This window comes from Pan troglodytes, chromosome 17 (genome assembly GCF_028858775.2).
Source record: "Pan troglodytes isolate AG18354 chromosome 17, NHGRI_mPanTro3-v2.0_pri, whole genome shotgun sequence".
NCBI classification, from domain to species: domain Eukaryota; kingdom Metazoa; phylum Chordata; class Mammalia; order Primates; family Hominidae; genus Pan; species Pan troglodytes.
Window position 1 is genome coordinate 44,665,234 of NC_072415.2, and position 15,065 is coordinate 44,680,298.

Below are 15,065 nucleotides of genomic sequence, written 5' to 3' on the forward strand. Positions count from 1 at the left end.
TGCTCCTGCTGTTCCCAGGTTGCTCTGCTCTGCTCTTCTCCCCACACTTTCTCATTTCTGCCTGGAAATCTTCACTGTTAAAACCCAAGTCAAATGATGCCTCCTGCCTGAACAGTCGGAATTAATCACCTCTCATGTACCCCCACAACACTCTATACACAATGACCACTTTAAAAGGCCTGATTATAAAAATTATCATCAGTGTGATGATAGCCAGTGAATTTATATTGGAAGAAAGGATAAAAACAGGGCTGAATGCTGCTAAACACTGCTTTGCTGCACCTTCCCAGGCTGCTAGGTGCAGCCAGGCATGACCAGACTGCATTCTCAGCCAAACTGAGAGGCAGATTCTTCAGGTCTAGCGGGGAGGGGGACATATAATTCTCTGCTGTTTCACCAGGGTGTCCTGATTCAACAATTAGACATTTGCTCCTTTCCTTGAAGCATCCCTCATTTCTGGTGGTGAATAGAAACCAAAACACTTCCTGGAAAATATCAGAAAATGTATGAATATTGTCAGACTTTTAAAAAAAATGGATACAACAGCAAGTTGAGTAGACTTGGAGGATGGTGCATAGAAATTAATTTTTCATTTATTCTCCAGGAAGTGAGCTATTTTAAATTTGCCAAGTGTGATATATGTTTTCCTTCTTCCATAAATCAACTCTCTCCTTGGGAATTTTAGATCTATATATTGATCTGCATGGACCATTGTCCCTTAAGTCTTTGCTCCATTAATCATTGAGTAATTTCCAGGAAAGGATATTCACAGAGATTATTCACTCTAACTCTTCTACAGTTGTTAGCAGACAACCATGCCTCATGACCAGGCTGGAGGCCACCATCCCACCGAGGCCACTTCCTGTGAAAATGAAACTCAGTGACATCATCACTGATCTGCCCCAATGCCAAGAGGCCACTGCCTTTTCCTAGTGTTCCTGCAAGAACAGAACAGAAAGGAAGGCCAGAGATGGCATTCCTCACAGTGGGTAGGCACTAGGAAGATGCTATGCATCAAACTGGACAGTGTCCTGACATGGAGAGATGGGGCCGTGATCACCCAGGGTGTCAGTGTCCTACCCCCAAAAGTCTGTGTAAAGGCTGGATGTGATGTGGGAGTTGCCAGTTGTGGGAAAGATGCAACTGATTATTCTCTTCAGCACAGGATCTTCCACCTAAATTCTTCACATAATCAAACCGCACAAAATTGCACCAATTAGAGATTCCTTTGGGAAATGGTGGCTATTCATCATTCACACATTGGTGTAATTTAGATTCAGTCAACTGTTTTTCCCTTAACACACAACGAGAGTCAATGATTTTCTTCTTAATGCAGAACCACTAATGGGAGTTTTGAAAAAGAATGCCCACAGAAAGGAGTAGCAAAAGTTGCCTTTGAGACCAGGAACTGAGCAGGGAGAGGTTGGGTGAGGCATGCCTCAGACCCACAGGAATTAGCAGAACAGCCCAGTGCACTAGGAGATGGGGAGAGGCTTACAGAAAAGGAGGTGGAAGGGCCAGACATATGAGTCTTCTTACAAATGCTGCCTAGAGGGAGGAGCCCCCAGCACCCTGGAGAACCTGGTATAAGAGGTATAAGCAAGGCTGGTGTGCACTACAGCCCCAGAACAGACATTAAAGTAGTGAAATATGGTCCATAGCCCCATATCTCAAATCACTAGATCCAGATATGTTCCAGAATTTGGCATTTATCTGATTTTGAAAAGCAATATGATGCAGATATCGTATCAGTTACCTCACATCCATTAAGAGCAAATTCATTATGGAATGACCAGTGTTTGTCAGAGCTTTTTTGGCTTTCAGAATTGCAAATAAGAGATTGTAGGCCTGTACTTCTGTACCAATTGATAAACAGTCCAAAGGCCCTCCCACCACCCTGAGCACCCATACATCTTTTCCATGATCCAGCAACTAAAAGGTATTGCCTGGCCCAGTAGCAGGAAGCCCTAGGACGCTGCTCCAGCACCACAAGGTGGTCCTACTGGGTCTGTGCCCTGTGTCTTCTCCCTCTTCAGGCTGCTGAACCTTTCTATAGTAGTGAAGCATAGATGGAAGTGCACGATGGCTGGTCACAGTGCCCGCAGTCCTTAGAATCAGCATGGCAAAGCCCTGAGCTTGGAGTCTAAAGACTGGGGATCAATTTTATCTCTGCCATTCTCTTGCTCAGAAACCTTGGGTAATCCAGTTATCTCCTCTTAGCCTCAGTTTGCTAATATATAAAATGGGAATAATAATACTTCATACAGTTATTAAGAGGATTACATGAAGTATTAGGGGTTAAAGTGCTTTATGGACTGCAAATTGCTATTCAAATATAAGATATTACCACTTGTACCACTGTACTAGGAAAATGAAACAAAACAGTGTATGTAAAAGTGCTTTATACATTGAATTACTTACAAAAGTGGAGTTATATTATTATTGTGAACTTCCCACCATGGTAGACAATCTGGGTTCCCAGGGGTGAGACGGTAACCCACACTGATAGCCAAGAGAATCCTACTTCTTAATAACCACTCTGTCCAACTTCCCTTCTCTAGTCCCCACTCCCGGCTGTGATTGGTCCCTTGATAAAGAGGACAGAGACAAGAGGCTCAGGAGCCTTGCTAAGGCCTCTGCCTTAAAAAGGGTGTGCAAGAGGAATTGCCAAAGTAGGAAGAGCTCAGGGCACCTGACCAGCGTCTGTCTCCATTGAGGGACTTTTTGCCAGCCATGGCCATCAAGGCTCCCGCAGCCCAGGGCACTCAGAGCCCCTGGGCTCAGCCCCAGCCCTGCCCCTCTGACTCCGTCTCCAGATAAAGCAATTATTTTCACCTCTCTGAGTACTGGGATCCACAACTTCACATTTAGAGTAAGAATGCATACTTCCCAGGGTCATGGAGAGAAATCAGTGAGAGTGTATGTGAAAACCCTTTGAACATCATAAGGCACAACGCAAATGTGAAATTATTTATTATTGGCATGGGAAGGTCAACGATGCAGTGGTAGCTCAGAAGCAGAAGGTTTCAAGGTAATGGGGCTGAGCTGCCAGAGTTTTCTGGGGAAAACTAGACCCCTCCTTGAGCAGGCCGAGGGAAGCAGGCTGCAAAAACATCACAACCGGGCAAAGTTCTCTTCCTTGAGCCTGGACAGACCATTACAAGGTACTGTTGAGAGTGAAAGAATGGGACCCTCAGCCCATTGGGCACCCCATGGGTTATTTTCTGTGCTCTGTTCTGTTTTGCTTCATTTTTAATTCTGGGTTTTTCTCAGTTTATGGCTTTAACAATTATGCGTGATGCTGAGCCCTGGAGAGCTAACAGCATGGCATTTTTCAGGATTGATGTGGTGTGTTTTAACCACAAGCCACTGAGCCCAAAGCAAATATCTAAATGGAATATTCCAGAGCATTGCTCTGGTGGTATACATCTAGGAGTTTGAATGGGTTAATGATGACTCTCTGAGCCTTGCTGGAGAAGAATTCTCACTCTAGCATCCACAGCAAACAGACTGGGATGGAATTGATGTGAACACCTAATCTGTTGTGTATGCACTCAAGGGTCTCCTTGCATTTTCTTACGCATGTGGCTGACTTCTTTTGCCAACTAATTATTAAAACAGGGAGAATATTTCCAAGGCACCTCATTTAGAGACAAATCCTTAAGATTCAACGTGTGACAGTCTCAGAATAGTTTCATGCCAAAAACTGTAGTGCAAAGATAAGTTCCTTCAGTTGTTTTCTACTTTTTTCTTTACTTGTCTTTAAATCCTACTATTCTTATTGTCCTGCTAGAATACTGCTTTTTCATAGGAGAAGAGAAGGACATTTCCTGCAGGAAATAATACCAAAAAATTAGAAAACAAGGTTTCTTCTTCTTCTTCCCCATTGGAATCCCTGAGTTACTAATTTGACAAAATCAGCTTTTACTATAAAATAGGGATAAAACAATTTACACTTCATTTGATTCTTAATTTGAGACAATATGCACAATATTGTATGACATGATTTAAACTCTTATCCTCTAAAGATAATGCTAGTACAGTCAGGTTGAAAATTTAGAAAGCATCCATTGCAAATAGTCTTCTAGTTTGTATTTTTAACTTTCTCCTTAATGTCTTCTTACTCCTCGGAGACCTTCCTTCAAGGAGAAAGTATCCACACCTTGTAATTATCTGCATTTAACAGTACCTTCATTTTATGGGCACATGTCTCATATACTGTAGAGCAATGCTATACTAATATTTTTAGCTTTCAATATTTAACCCAAACTTCAGATTACATACAATAAGGTCCTAAATTATCTGCACCTGCAAATTAGCTTTAGGATTACCAACACAATTACCTAGGATTTCCTCCTGCTTTGAAATTTCATTGTCACTGTTTTCAACAATCAACTGAGGCATTGGGGATGACATATGACATTTTCTTGGGAAAGCAAATTAATGACCTGCATTGTCTCTCCAGACTCAGGGGGCAGGCTCTCCCCGCTCCTCCCCCAGCCACACCATCAGCAGGCCAATTCCCATGCCCATCCGGTCAGCGTCAGCCTGCTCCACCCCGACGCACACGCCGCAGGACTCCCTCACAGGGGTAGGGGGAGATGTACAAGAGGCATTTGCACAAAGTAAGTGGCTTTATTTTTTGTTGTGGTCTGCTTTTATGTGGCAAATAGGTCACCAAGGTCTATTGAGTGGTCAAGAGTTGTCAGAACCACATGTGACTATTGTAGGGTCTTTCATGGCTGGTGTCAGAGCCTGAACTGCCAGCCATTTTGGGAACTCCCTACACCGATTTGTTCTCACTTCACGATTTTACCTTCCTTTGGCTTTTGTTGCCCTGCCTTATTTTTTAGTAAGTCTTTGTTCATCAAAAGACAGGAAATCTTTTCACCAATACCCCCAGAAAACTTCATAAATGTAATCTATTTTTTTAATTCTTAGAGATTTTCTTATCTCATATTGTCTTTTCTTTATATTAAAGTCAAGACTGAGATAAGTAATCACAGCTCTTTAGCAATGAGGTAACCAAGAAGGACATTTAGTCATTTGACAGATTCCCTGTTCTGATGCCCCAAAGAGTTGAATCATTGCCTCTGTAAGGCAGGGCTACAGGGTTAAGCCTCTGCAGTTAGAAGAGTACAAAGAGGGATGGGGATGCCAGCCAGCACTTTCCCATGACAGGGAGAGTAACTTTATTAACTTAGAAATATTTTTAACACTTTTTAAAACCTCTTCTTACTATCACTTTTTAAATTTATGGAGAATAATAATAAAAAAATCATTCTGTAGACCTTCACCGGCAGCTTTCATTCCCAGAAGTAATCACTATTAACAGTTTGATCCTCCCCAAAGTTTTGCTTATGTGTAAATGGATATGTTTAAGGATGTGATTATAGACACATACTCTTTTTTTCACACAAATAGGATAATGCATTGCATTTTGGGGTCTGCAATTTGCATTTTCTTTAAATTAGCAATATATCATTAACATTCTTCAAAGTCTTCACATAGAGATCTAAGGAAAAGAGAGACATGTTTGAATATGGGTTTTAAGGCAAAAGAGATCATAAACAAAGTTAAAAGACAGAAAACAGTCTTGAGGAAACCATTTCCAGCATATGTGTCAATCAAGTTTCATAATTTCAGTTATACAAAAATCATGTAGAGATCAGAAAGAAAAGACACCACCAAAACAAAAACAGGTGAAATATACGAATAGACAGAAGAACAAAGAGAAATTGCCAATAAATATATGAAAAGATGTTCAACGTCTAATTACAGAAATATAAATTTTAATAAGTATCACTTTTTGCCTAGAAGATTAAAAAAATGTTTTGAAACATCATAATATCCAGGGATAGCAAAAGTGTGAGGAAAAAGGTACTCTCGTCCATGTAGAGGGGTGATAAAATCTTAACACACTTCAATGAGAGAGAATGATGAACTCTCTACTCTCTTATGAGGGAAAAGGAAGGATCTATATTAGAACTTTTTCTTCTAGGCACTGAATATAACTCAAGAGTTTTTAAAAATGTAATTCACAAAATAACTTTTATTTTAATTTTTAGAAAGAAAATATCCCTTCTCTTAATCATATTTTAAAGAAATGTACTATATTTTAAATCAATTTGTGATTTCCATTATAATTAATGTTTTTACTTAACTACTCTGATTTTTTAAATTTAAACATTTATTATTTTATTTAGTTAGCATTACTTTCTGAAAAATGACAGAATGAAATTCCATTAACCCTTAGTGTGCCTGAAACAAAATAATAATCTTTCTCTGCCGTAAAGAAACATAGTCTAAGTTCCAATTTATAGTACCAGACATGCATCTGCCCATGTCTTGGCAGAAGAAACAAGAATCCTCACCCTTTCTCATGCTCTGGGGGCATTCAGTGCATGTGGGTTTCCCATTCCCAAGTGGTACTTACACTGGCAGGAAGAGCTCCGGGAGTCCTGATAGGAGACAGCGCATGTCCTAGTAGAGACCAGAATCTGAAGGGCTCAGCCACCAGGTAAGGGCAAGAACAATAACAGCAGCTAGGAAGGCGCAGCTCTCCTGGAAAACCTGATTTTTCATCTGTGTGGATTATTCTTAAGAAGGGTGACCACACGCACTGGTTTACCTGGGACCATACCAGTTTTGCCAGGTCAGCCAGTCTTATTCATACTTCTCTCTTTCACCTCCAAAATTGTCCCCATTTGGACAAATAATATATGAAACTCCATCATTAGCCATGTCTTCTTACTGCAGGACCCACTGCCCTAAGCAGTGTTTTGTTGTTGTTGTTGTTCTTGTTTCAGGAAATGAACTAAAGCACTTCTGAAAAGGAGAAGTCTTAGAAGTTTTCTTGCTTTAGGTTATTAATGGGAAGGATAAATAAACAACATAAAAATTTAGGATAGAAGGAAGCTTTGGTTTTTTAAATTATTTCTTCTTCCCTGAAGGTTCAAGAAGAAACTTAAGGAATGACTTGCTAGTGGCTGCAGATTCCATCACTAACACTATGTCGTCTCTTGTGAAAGAGCTGAATTCTGGTGAGTTCCTGATTCCCTCTCATTTGTCTGCTCATCATGGAGGGGTCCATAAGTGCTAGGGGTCTCTCTTAGAGATCTGCTTATTGTCTAATATCAAAAGATTCTTTAAAGCTCTATGTGATATTTTATTGGTCTATTCAGATTTGAGGGGGTTTTTTTTGTTTGTTTGTTTTTGGTTTTTTGAGACAGGGTGTCTCTGTGTTGCCCGGCTGAAGTACAGTGGCACCATCATAGCTCACTGGTATGTCAAACACTTGGGCTCAAGTGATCCCCCTACCTCAGCCTCCCTGGTAGCTGAGACTACAGGCACATGCCAGCACGCCTGGCTAATTTTTTGTTGTTGTTGTTTTCATAGAGACAGAGTCTTTGCTATGTTGCCTAGTCTGGTCTCAAACTCCTGGCCTCAAGTGATCCTCCTGCCTCGGCCTCCCAAAGTGTGTGAGCCACTATGCCTGGCCTATTCAGATTTTTTAAGTAATGTTTATATTTTGCTTATTAAAAGACTATTAATACATACTCAATGTAGAAAGTTTGAAAAAGGCAGAGAAGAACAACAAAAAATATTCAAACTGACCTATAATTCTGGAATCCAAAGACAGCCACTGTTAACATCTATGGTGACCTAAAACAACATGATGCTAAAGTTATTTTATAGGGTCAAATGTTTTATTTATCTTTTTTTGAGATGGGGTCTTGCCTTTTTTCCCCAGGCTGGTCTTGAACTCCTGGGCTCAAACAGTCCTCCTGCTTCAGCCTCCCGAAGTGCTGGGATTCCCAGCCCTTATCTATTTAGGTTTCATTAATTTGGAATGCCTGATCATTTAAATTTGAATTTCAAATTGAAATTTACCTTTGCAATGTCTCTGAAGATAGATCTGCCCAGAAATAAATAGCATAAAATTTAAGGAGACTTTTTATCCTTTTAATACTACAAAGAGTGTTCAAAACTTTAGCAGTATGAATATGCAAATAAATATCTTACCAGTCACTAATACATCTCCATCTATTCCTTAAGGCTGACCTACCAAGAGATTTGTCTGGCAAGACTATGGTCTTACAGCTGAGATTGCAACTATAAGAAATAAAACTTCAGTTTTAAAAAAATCCTGGACTTAACTTTCTTAAAGCCTCTCAATTGAAAATAGTTGCTGCTAATTTAGATTAAGATTACCAAACAGAATAAAATGATAGTAGTTAATACATCATGACTAATGGCAGGTACCCACTGCCCTAGCAAATGATGAGTACAAAGTTATTCTTGGTGTAGAAGTCTTAAGTACTGTTAGTTTATACTCATAATTCTTTAAAGTATTAAGTGATAGGGTTCACTTAATATTTTAAGTTCATATTTTAAGCATTTTAGGTGAATATTTTATGGTTAGGATTAGGTTTTAACTCATAGTTCTTAAATTAGTGTAATATTAAGCAAAAGTAACAATTTTAGTTAAGTCTCTTACGGAAGGGAAAAAATAGAAGTCTTAAAGAGTTAAGTCAGTTACTAAGATGGCAAAAATTCCTCATAACATTTCTGAGATTTAAAAAATGCTGTATACCAAATGATTTTATAGTAATTCATGTCAATATCAATTCTTATTTTGAAACAATAAAAATGTATTTGATTAAAATATGATAACTGGTTAACATTTTACACAGCACAGGTTGATTTGTGAAGCCTACTCCTTTATTTGCAGGTCATAAAAAAATCTAACGAGTCATTCTTTATTTCTTCAATTGTATCTGCTAGAGGTTGGGAGTGAAACAGAGAGTAATGTGGATTCTGAATTTGCACGGACTCAGTTTGAGGATCTTGTTCCCTCACCAACCTCTGAAAAGGCTTTTCTAGCACAAATCCACGCCCGAAAACCTGGGTACATTCACAGTGGAGCTACCACAAGTACCATGCGTGGCGACATGTGAGTATCTTCCGCTTGGAGGCATTTTCTCAGTAACAAAACAATCTGTAGGAGACAATAAGAAAGTAAAAGCATAATTGTTTAGGGTTTTTTTAACCTTCAAAAGGGGTGACATAGTTTTCTGTTCTGCCAGAGATATAGAAGGGTGCTACATTTAAATTCGGCATTGTAATATTTCCCCTCTTACAATTTCCAGAGAGTTATCAATAACCTAAACCAACCAGTGCCTATCAAGAGCCTGCCTTGCCCAAGGCACATTGCTAGTGCTATACAAAATAGTATTAAAAAACTGCTGCCACCCTTTTAGGACTCACAGACTAGTTCAGGAGATAAATCATCCTATCTTCTGAACTTATTGTATTTGCACTTAGAGGATACCATGACATTGGAGAGGTCTCTGTCCAGAATTGGTGTAAACAACATCACGCAAGTATTTGGAATTGAAATAAGTACATGTATAAAATCTCATTATAAAGAAATCCAGTTTGGTTGACTTGTTGAATTTGTATGAATCTGACCCTCCAAAGACTGATTTGCAAAAGTTTTCACCCAGTTCTGGAGCTTGTCAGAAACCAGCAGCATCAGTAACGTCCCCACTAGACTTTCTGTGACCCTGGATCAGCTCAAATTAGTCAACAGAGAAAACCAAAGCTGAGAAACAAAGGCAAAGCTGGGACAGAGCTGCAGAGCCCAACTTGGGAGAGAAAGGAGAAAAACAAAAGAAATGAACAAAGTGCCCCATTAAATGACCATGGTTCGTGGAGTTATGGGAAATGTGGGCAAAGGCTGACCCAAAAGCTGGGGGAGGGAGTTTCTGAATGCTAAAAATACTTCAGAAGGGTGATGTTGCTTAATATGAAAAGTACTTCAGACTAGTCTATAAAAATAAACTGGCCATTTTAAAGACTCAGAGAAGAAACTAAACAGAGGCCTTTCTGGTGTTTGGCTCTCCATCCAAGCAGTGAATAAACAATCAGTAATCATGGAGAATTATCAAGAGGTGTGGTCTGAGAGTCAGCTATGAAGCAGCAGAGAGTAGGATCAAAACAAAACCATTATCATGGGACTTAACATGGCAGTACGCTGCTGCTTAATATAGTTTGCTTTCTTGTCGTTTCTTCTGTATTCTAGAATTGTTGGATTTGTTATTCAAAATGGTGAATTAGTTGTCATCTGTTTTGTCTGGTAAACGCATATCTATTTGACTTTTTATTATTAAGCATTTATATGGCAGTTAGCTAGAATTTCCTTGTCCTAATTCTAAAATCCAAGACTATTGAGGCCACCCTAATCTGCTAGCCCTGGTATGCTGAGTAGCAGTACCAGCTACCAACATGTGACTCAGGAGTTAGGGAAGGAAAGTTAACAGAGTCCTGGGCAGACCCATTTAGCCTGGCCCCAAACCTCCAAAAATAACCAGAACATGTCGTACAGCTATAAATAAACGCAAACAACGACATTTAAGTTCCAACCTAGAAACTTCTTCTTGACCACTTATTTCATTTTAGGGAATAATTTAATATCTCTATTGTCTAAACATGTGCTTGTGTTTTACCCTGAGACTCTTTTAGTCCTATGATTTAGGTAGTGAGTTTATGTCCAGCCCCATGAAAAGCTTTGCATAGTCTAGGATGAATAGATGGAGACAGAGTCCCACATTAGGGAATGAGGTCATTTTTATCTATTTATTTGATAGTGGAATTGGATAATTAAAATGCTTTTTTTTTTCAGATTTAGAGCTAAGGTCAAGAGTTATGGGTTAGTAGCCCTCCTGGCATTGACTAGCTGATATTCTAAGACTTAATTCTATAAAAATAAGGCATGAATGTGGTGTGCATGCATATGTGTACGTGCATGTATGTGCGTGTGTGTAACACAAAAGAGGTTAAATTATAACCAAATGTCCTTAAGCATTATTTCACTAGAGGGCTCACTCTCCATACAGAAAGTGATCTTGGGTTCTATTTTAAAGAAGAATAAAAAGAGCCCTCAGATTGGGAAAACTTTGTATCCCCTCAAAAGATGTTTGCCATTTTTTAAATTATAGAACATTTAAAGGGCCAACCCATTCCAGTAAACCCTAGGAAAAGATAAATGACCAATGATCGCAACTGCCATAAAAAAATTGTGTATGAAAATACCTTGATCATATATTGCTTCAAACCTCCAAAATGTTTCCAAGTTTTTTTTTAGGTATTACTAAAGAAGACATGAAAGTGACTTGGAGAACTAAGGGGAAATAAAGGTGCCAACGAAACTACAGCTCACACATGAATCCCGCTTGTAATTCTCTTTTAAGATTTGCTCTAACATGTCATCTGTGGTTTATTGTCAGGGTTACGGAGGATGCGGATCCGTATGTGCGGCCTGAAGATGAAAACTATGAAAATGACTCTGTCCGGCAGCTGGAGAATGAGCTCCAGATGGAGGAATACCTGAAACAGAAGCTGCAAGATGAAGCTTATCAGGTACAGGGATCCAGGCCCACCCCACCCCACCTCTTCTGCCTCAACCCCTTGGTAGCTGGGTCTTTGACATGACTTGCAGAATCAGAGCCTTCTTCCTTCCACCCTCCCTTTTCAAAATACACTGATTTCACTCCTTAATCCGTGTCTTTTAGACAGTCAAAATTTTAAATATATCTTTTTTGTTTTTAAGACAGAATTTCACTCTGTTGCCTAGGCTGGAGTGCAGTGGTGTGATCTTGGCTCACTGCAACCTCCGCCTCCCTGATTTAAGCGATTCTCCTGCCTCAGCCTCCCGAGTAGCTGGGACTACAGGCATGCACCACCACGCCCAGTTAATTTTTGTATTTTTTAGTAGAGAAGGGGCTTCACCATATTGGCCAGGCCAGTCTTGAACTCCTGACCTCACGATCCACCCACCTCAGCCTCCCAAAGTGCTAGGATTACAGGCGTGAGCCACTTGCACCCACTCTTATAGCTGTCACTCACCATGTATTCTTTTAAATTCTGCCCTAGAAAGTGATAAACAGCCTTCTCATACTGGAAAAAAACAAGGTAACTAACAGCCCAGACTCTTTCAGGCCCACTAAGAAAGATGCTTTTTCTCATAATTATTTTTAAACGGATACAAAGAACAGGGCACGAGGAAACTGAATAAGCATAAACCCACCACTTCCCTTGAATTATTTGCCCTCAGCCTTCCTCATTGCCCATCTCATGCCAAGTGTAAGTAGGAGAATGGCAAACTTCCTGGAGAAATGTTGGGGGAACTGCAGGCCTGTGTTCATCAAGGTATGGACGGACAGATTTTCAGATGTACTGGAGTATGTTAGCCACCTGAAAATTCACTGAATATGACGTATACAATTGGGAATAAATGTAACCAGCGACTCATCCTAAAGGCCATGCATTTCCCCATGGAGGTCTTTCTACTACCTTGTTTGTCTTCCTGGTATGTTCCTTTTCCCTTTAATTCACAGGCATTTACTTGGGGTTCTGGTATTTCAGGGATGTTTGCCTGGTTGAGACCAGCTTTTTTCCTGGGCCTCAATGGTGATTTTATCCTGTCAGACTTTCTGTCCAGTGGCCAGAGAGGTTTTCTGCACATTCTTTTGTTTTTCTTTTTTTCATTTTTTTTTTTCTTTTTGAGACAGGGTCTCATTCTGTTGCCCAGGCTGGAGTGCAGTTGCACGGTCATAGCTCACTGCAGCCTCTAACTCCTGGGCACAGGCGATCCTCCCACCTCAGCCTCCTGTAGCTGGGACTCCAGGTGCACACCACCATGCCTGGCTAATGTTTTTATTTTTTGTGGAGTCAGGGTCTCACCATGTTGTCCAAGCTGGTATTGAACTCCTGGTCTCAAGCGATCCTCCCACCCCGGCCTCCCAAAGTGTTGGGATTATAGGCATAAGCCACCATACCCAGCCTTTCTGCATATTATTAGGGCAGCAGTGCCCTGTCTTACTTTGTTATTGAAAAAAAAGGGAAGCAGAGAGAAGAAATTATCTCCTATTTCTCATATGTCTATAGATAAAGCCTTGAAATATTTTTCCAAGAAGATTGTAGCAGGAGGGAAATGGAAGCCCACCAATTCCATCCCAGCAATATAAAAACAAAGTTTTGCCTCTTTGGAATGTTCCATTTGCCTTTTCAGTTTAACGACCGCATTTCAGAAGCAACTAAAATGTTGGTCTAGCCATACCAAAGAAAGAGGGAAAAAGAAAAACATAAGTGACTATATATGTAGAGCCGTGCTCCCATGCTTCAGAAACAAAGTCGCCTGATTGCAAACCCATGGAGAGTGCAGTTTTCCTTGCGCCTTCTATGGCTCCTCCACAGAAGGAAATCAGCCTGGAATGAAACTGCCAGGGTGTCTCTGGGAATCCTCAGGGATGGCATTCCTACACATATCTCCTTAGGCTCTGCTGTGTAGAAGGAAAGAAAAATGTGACTAAATAACCAATGTTCTGGTTCATGCTATTAGAAGCGTCTGTTAGGCCTCCCTCTTTGAGCTCATGTCACTTTCTGTATTTCAGTGGCAGCAGTAACTGAAATTCTAGGGATTCTTTTTTTCCTTTAAGGGAGGCAGGCTTACACCATTCCATGTAAAATATTAGATTTTTATTCATTTTAATGAATTAAAAATGTAACCTTCTATGAGTAAAATGAAGGGAATTTCTACTAATGACTTAAGATTCAACTGGAGTTTTTACCATCGCTGGTAAATCTTAAGCTCCCTCTCCCTCTCCGTTCTTTTCCGTGCCTCATGACTTCCAAGAAAAGGACAGGGAAGAAGCTGGGAGACTATAACAGGCCTGTGTATCTCCACTCAAAACATACTCCCTGGAGGATGTCAAAGTGGTTTTCCTTGAATGCTCTGTGAGCATACGGTTGTTGGATGGATTGGAACGCTACTCTCACTCAATAGACTCTCTCTCTCTCTCTGTGTCTTTGTGCATGGCTTCCCGCCAAATAATTCACCAGCTTGACTGCATCACAGACTTGACGTGTCACCTTTCTCGTTTGTGTCCTTTGTCACCCACAGGTCAGCTTGCAAGGTTGAATGCAATATCCTTTTATCACACTCCTCTCAAGTAAGTACCATCTTATTTAGGAGGAAACATGGCCACTGTACACTGAATTCTGATAACCTGTAATGCGAATTCACAATCACTTCTCTTAGTCATTTCTTTCTATGTGATAAAATACCCTCCTTAACTGCTGATATCGAAGAGTCATCTCAGTCTGTGGAGGGTTTCATTATAAACCAGTGGAGATTTGCCAGACATCCTTGGGAGTTGACTTCTTACTCTATTAGCTAGGAAAATTGGCACAAAGCTTCTAAACCTAGAGACGTTCCAGTAATCCTCTGTGGCTATGAAACTTACCAGTAAGTTTGTCACATCACCAATCCATGACAATATAGGAGTTTGTAGCCGCTCTAGCACTTGAAAAGGAAAAGTCAGTACCTCTAGAGATGGGCCAGCTTGTTAGTCATACTATACCTCGGGCTCAAGAGATCAAATGCGTGTGCCTTAACGAGTGAAAGCAAAATCATGCATTAATAAAGAGAACAAAAGAGCCCAAACAGAGGAAAAATTCTGCAGCCTTATGTTTTTGGAATACCTGATTCAAATCCATTGTGGAATTCAGCAGTATATAAATTAATTTAAAATATTATTTTCATGGCATGTGAAACCACTCCGAAGCCCTACCTAAATATGTGGAAAATTCTCAGTAATTTTTTAATGCAGAGAGATTAGCACTGGACTGGCAGCATCACTTGACTGTAGTGGTCTGACTGTAGTGGTCTGAAGCTTAGGCGCCAGACTCTAATAGACCCATTTCAAATACGGGTTTCACCAAATCCTAGCAGCAGAACTTTGGGCAAATTATTAAACCCGTATTACCTCAGTTTCCTCTATACAACATATTGCATAATAGCCTCTTAGAAGAGGCTGGTATTATGTATCACCACAGAAGAGGCCGGTATTAAAAACCATATCCTACTCACTGGGATGTAGTTTTTAAAGAGCTTGGCATAGTGGAAGGCACATTATCATTTATTATGAACATTCACATATATGCCTGCCCCTATGTTCAGTGCTTTATAGCACTTCAACACCTGGCAGCTGCCATATTGC

General features: G+C 40.2%; 1 protein-coding gene across 34 annotated transcripts in view; it reads left to right on the forward strand.

Annotated features, from left to right (window-relative positions):
• DTNA (dystrobrevin alpha) overlaps positions 1 to 15,065 on the forward strand; it is a 414,394-nt gene that overhangs the window by 393,740 nt on the left and 5,589 nt on the right. For 18 of the 34 annotated variants that reach the window (XM_054671758.2, XM_054671764.2, XM_054671767.2 and 15 more), the window contains 4 exons: positions 4,466 to 4,625; positions 6,954 to 7,043; positions 8,788 to 8,956; positions 11,292 to 11,424. In XM_054671758.2, the coding sequence (XP_054527733.1) occupies positions 4,466 to 4,625; positions 6,954 to 7,043; positions 8,788 to 8,956; positions 11,292 to 11,424 (552 nt within the window). Of the gene's footprint in view, positions 1 to 4,465; positions 4,626 to 6,953; positions 7,044 to 8,787; positions 8,957 to 11,291; positions 11,425 to 13,966; positions 14,016 to 15,065 lie in introns of all 34 variants that reach the window. The other 16 variants (XM_054671771.2, XM_063795599.1, XM_063795604.1 and 13 more) reach the window with 1 other exon arrangement.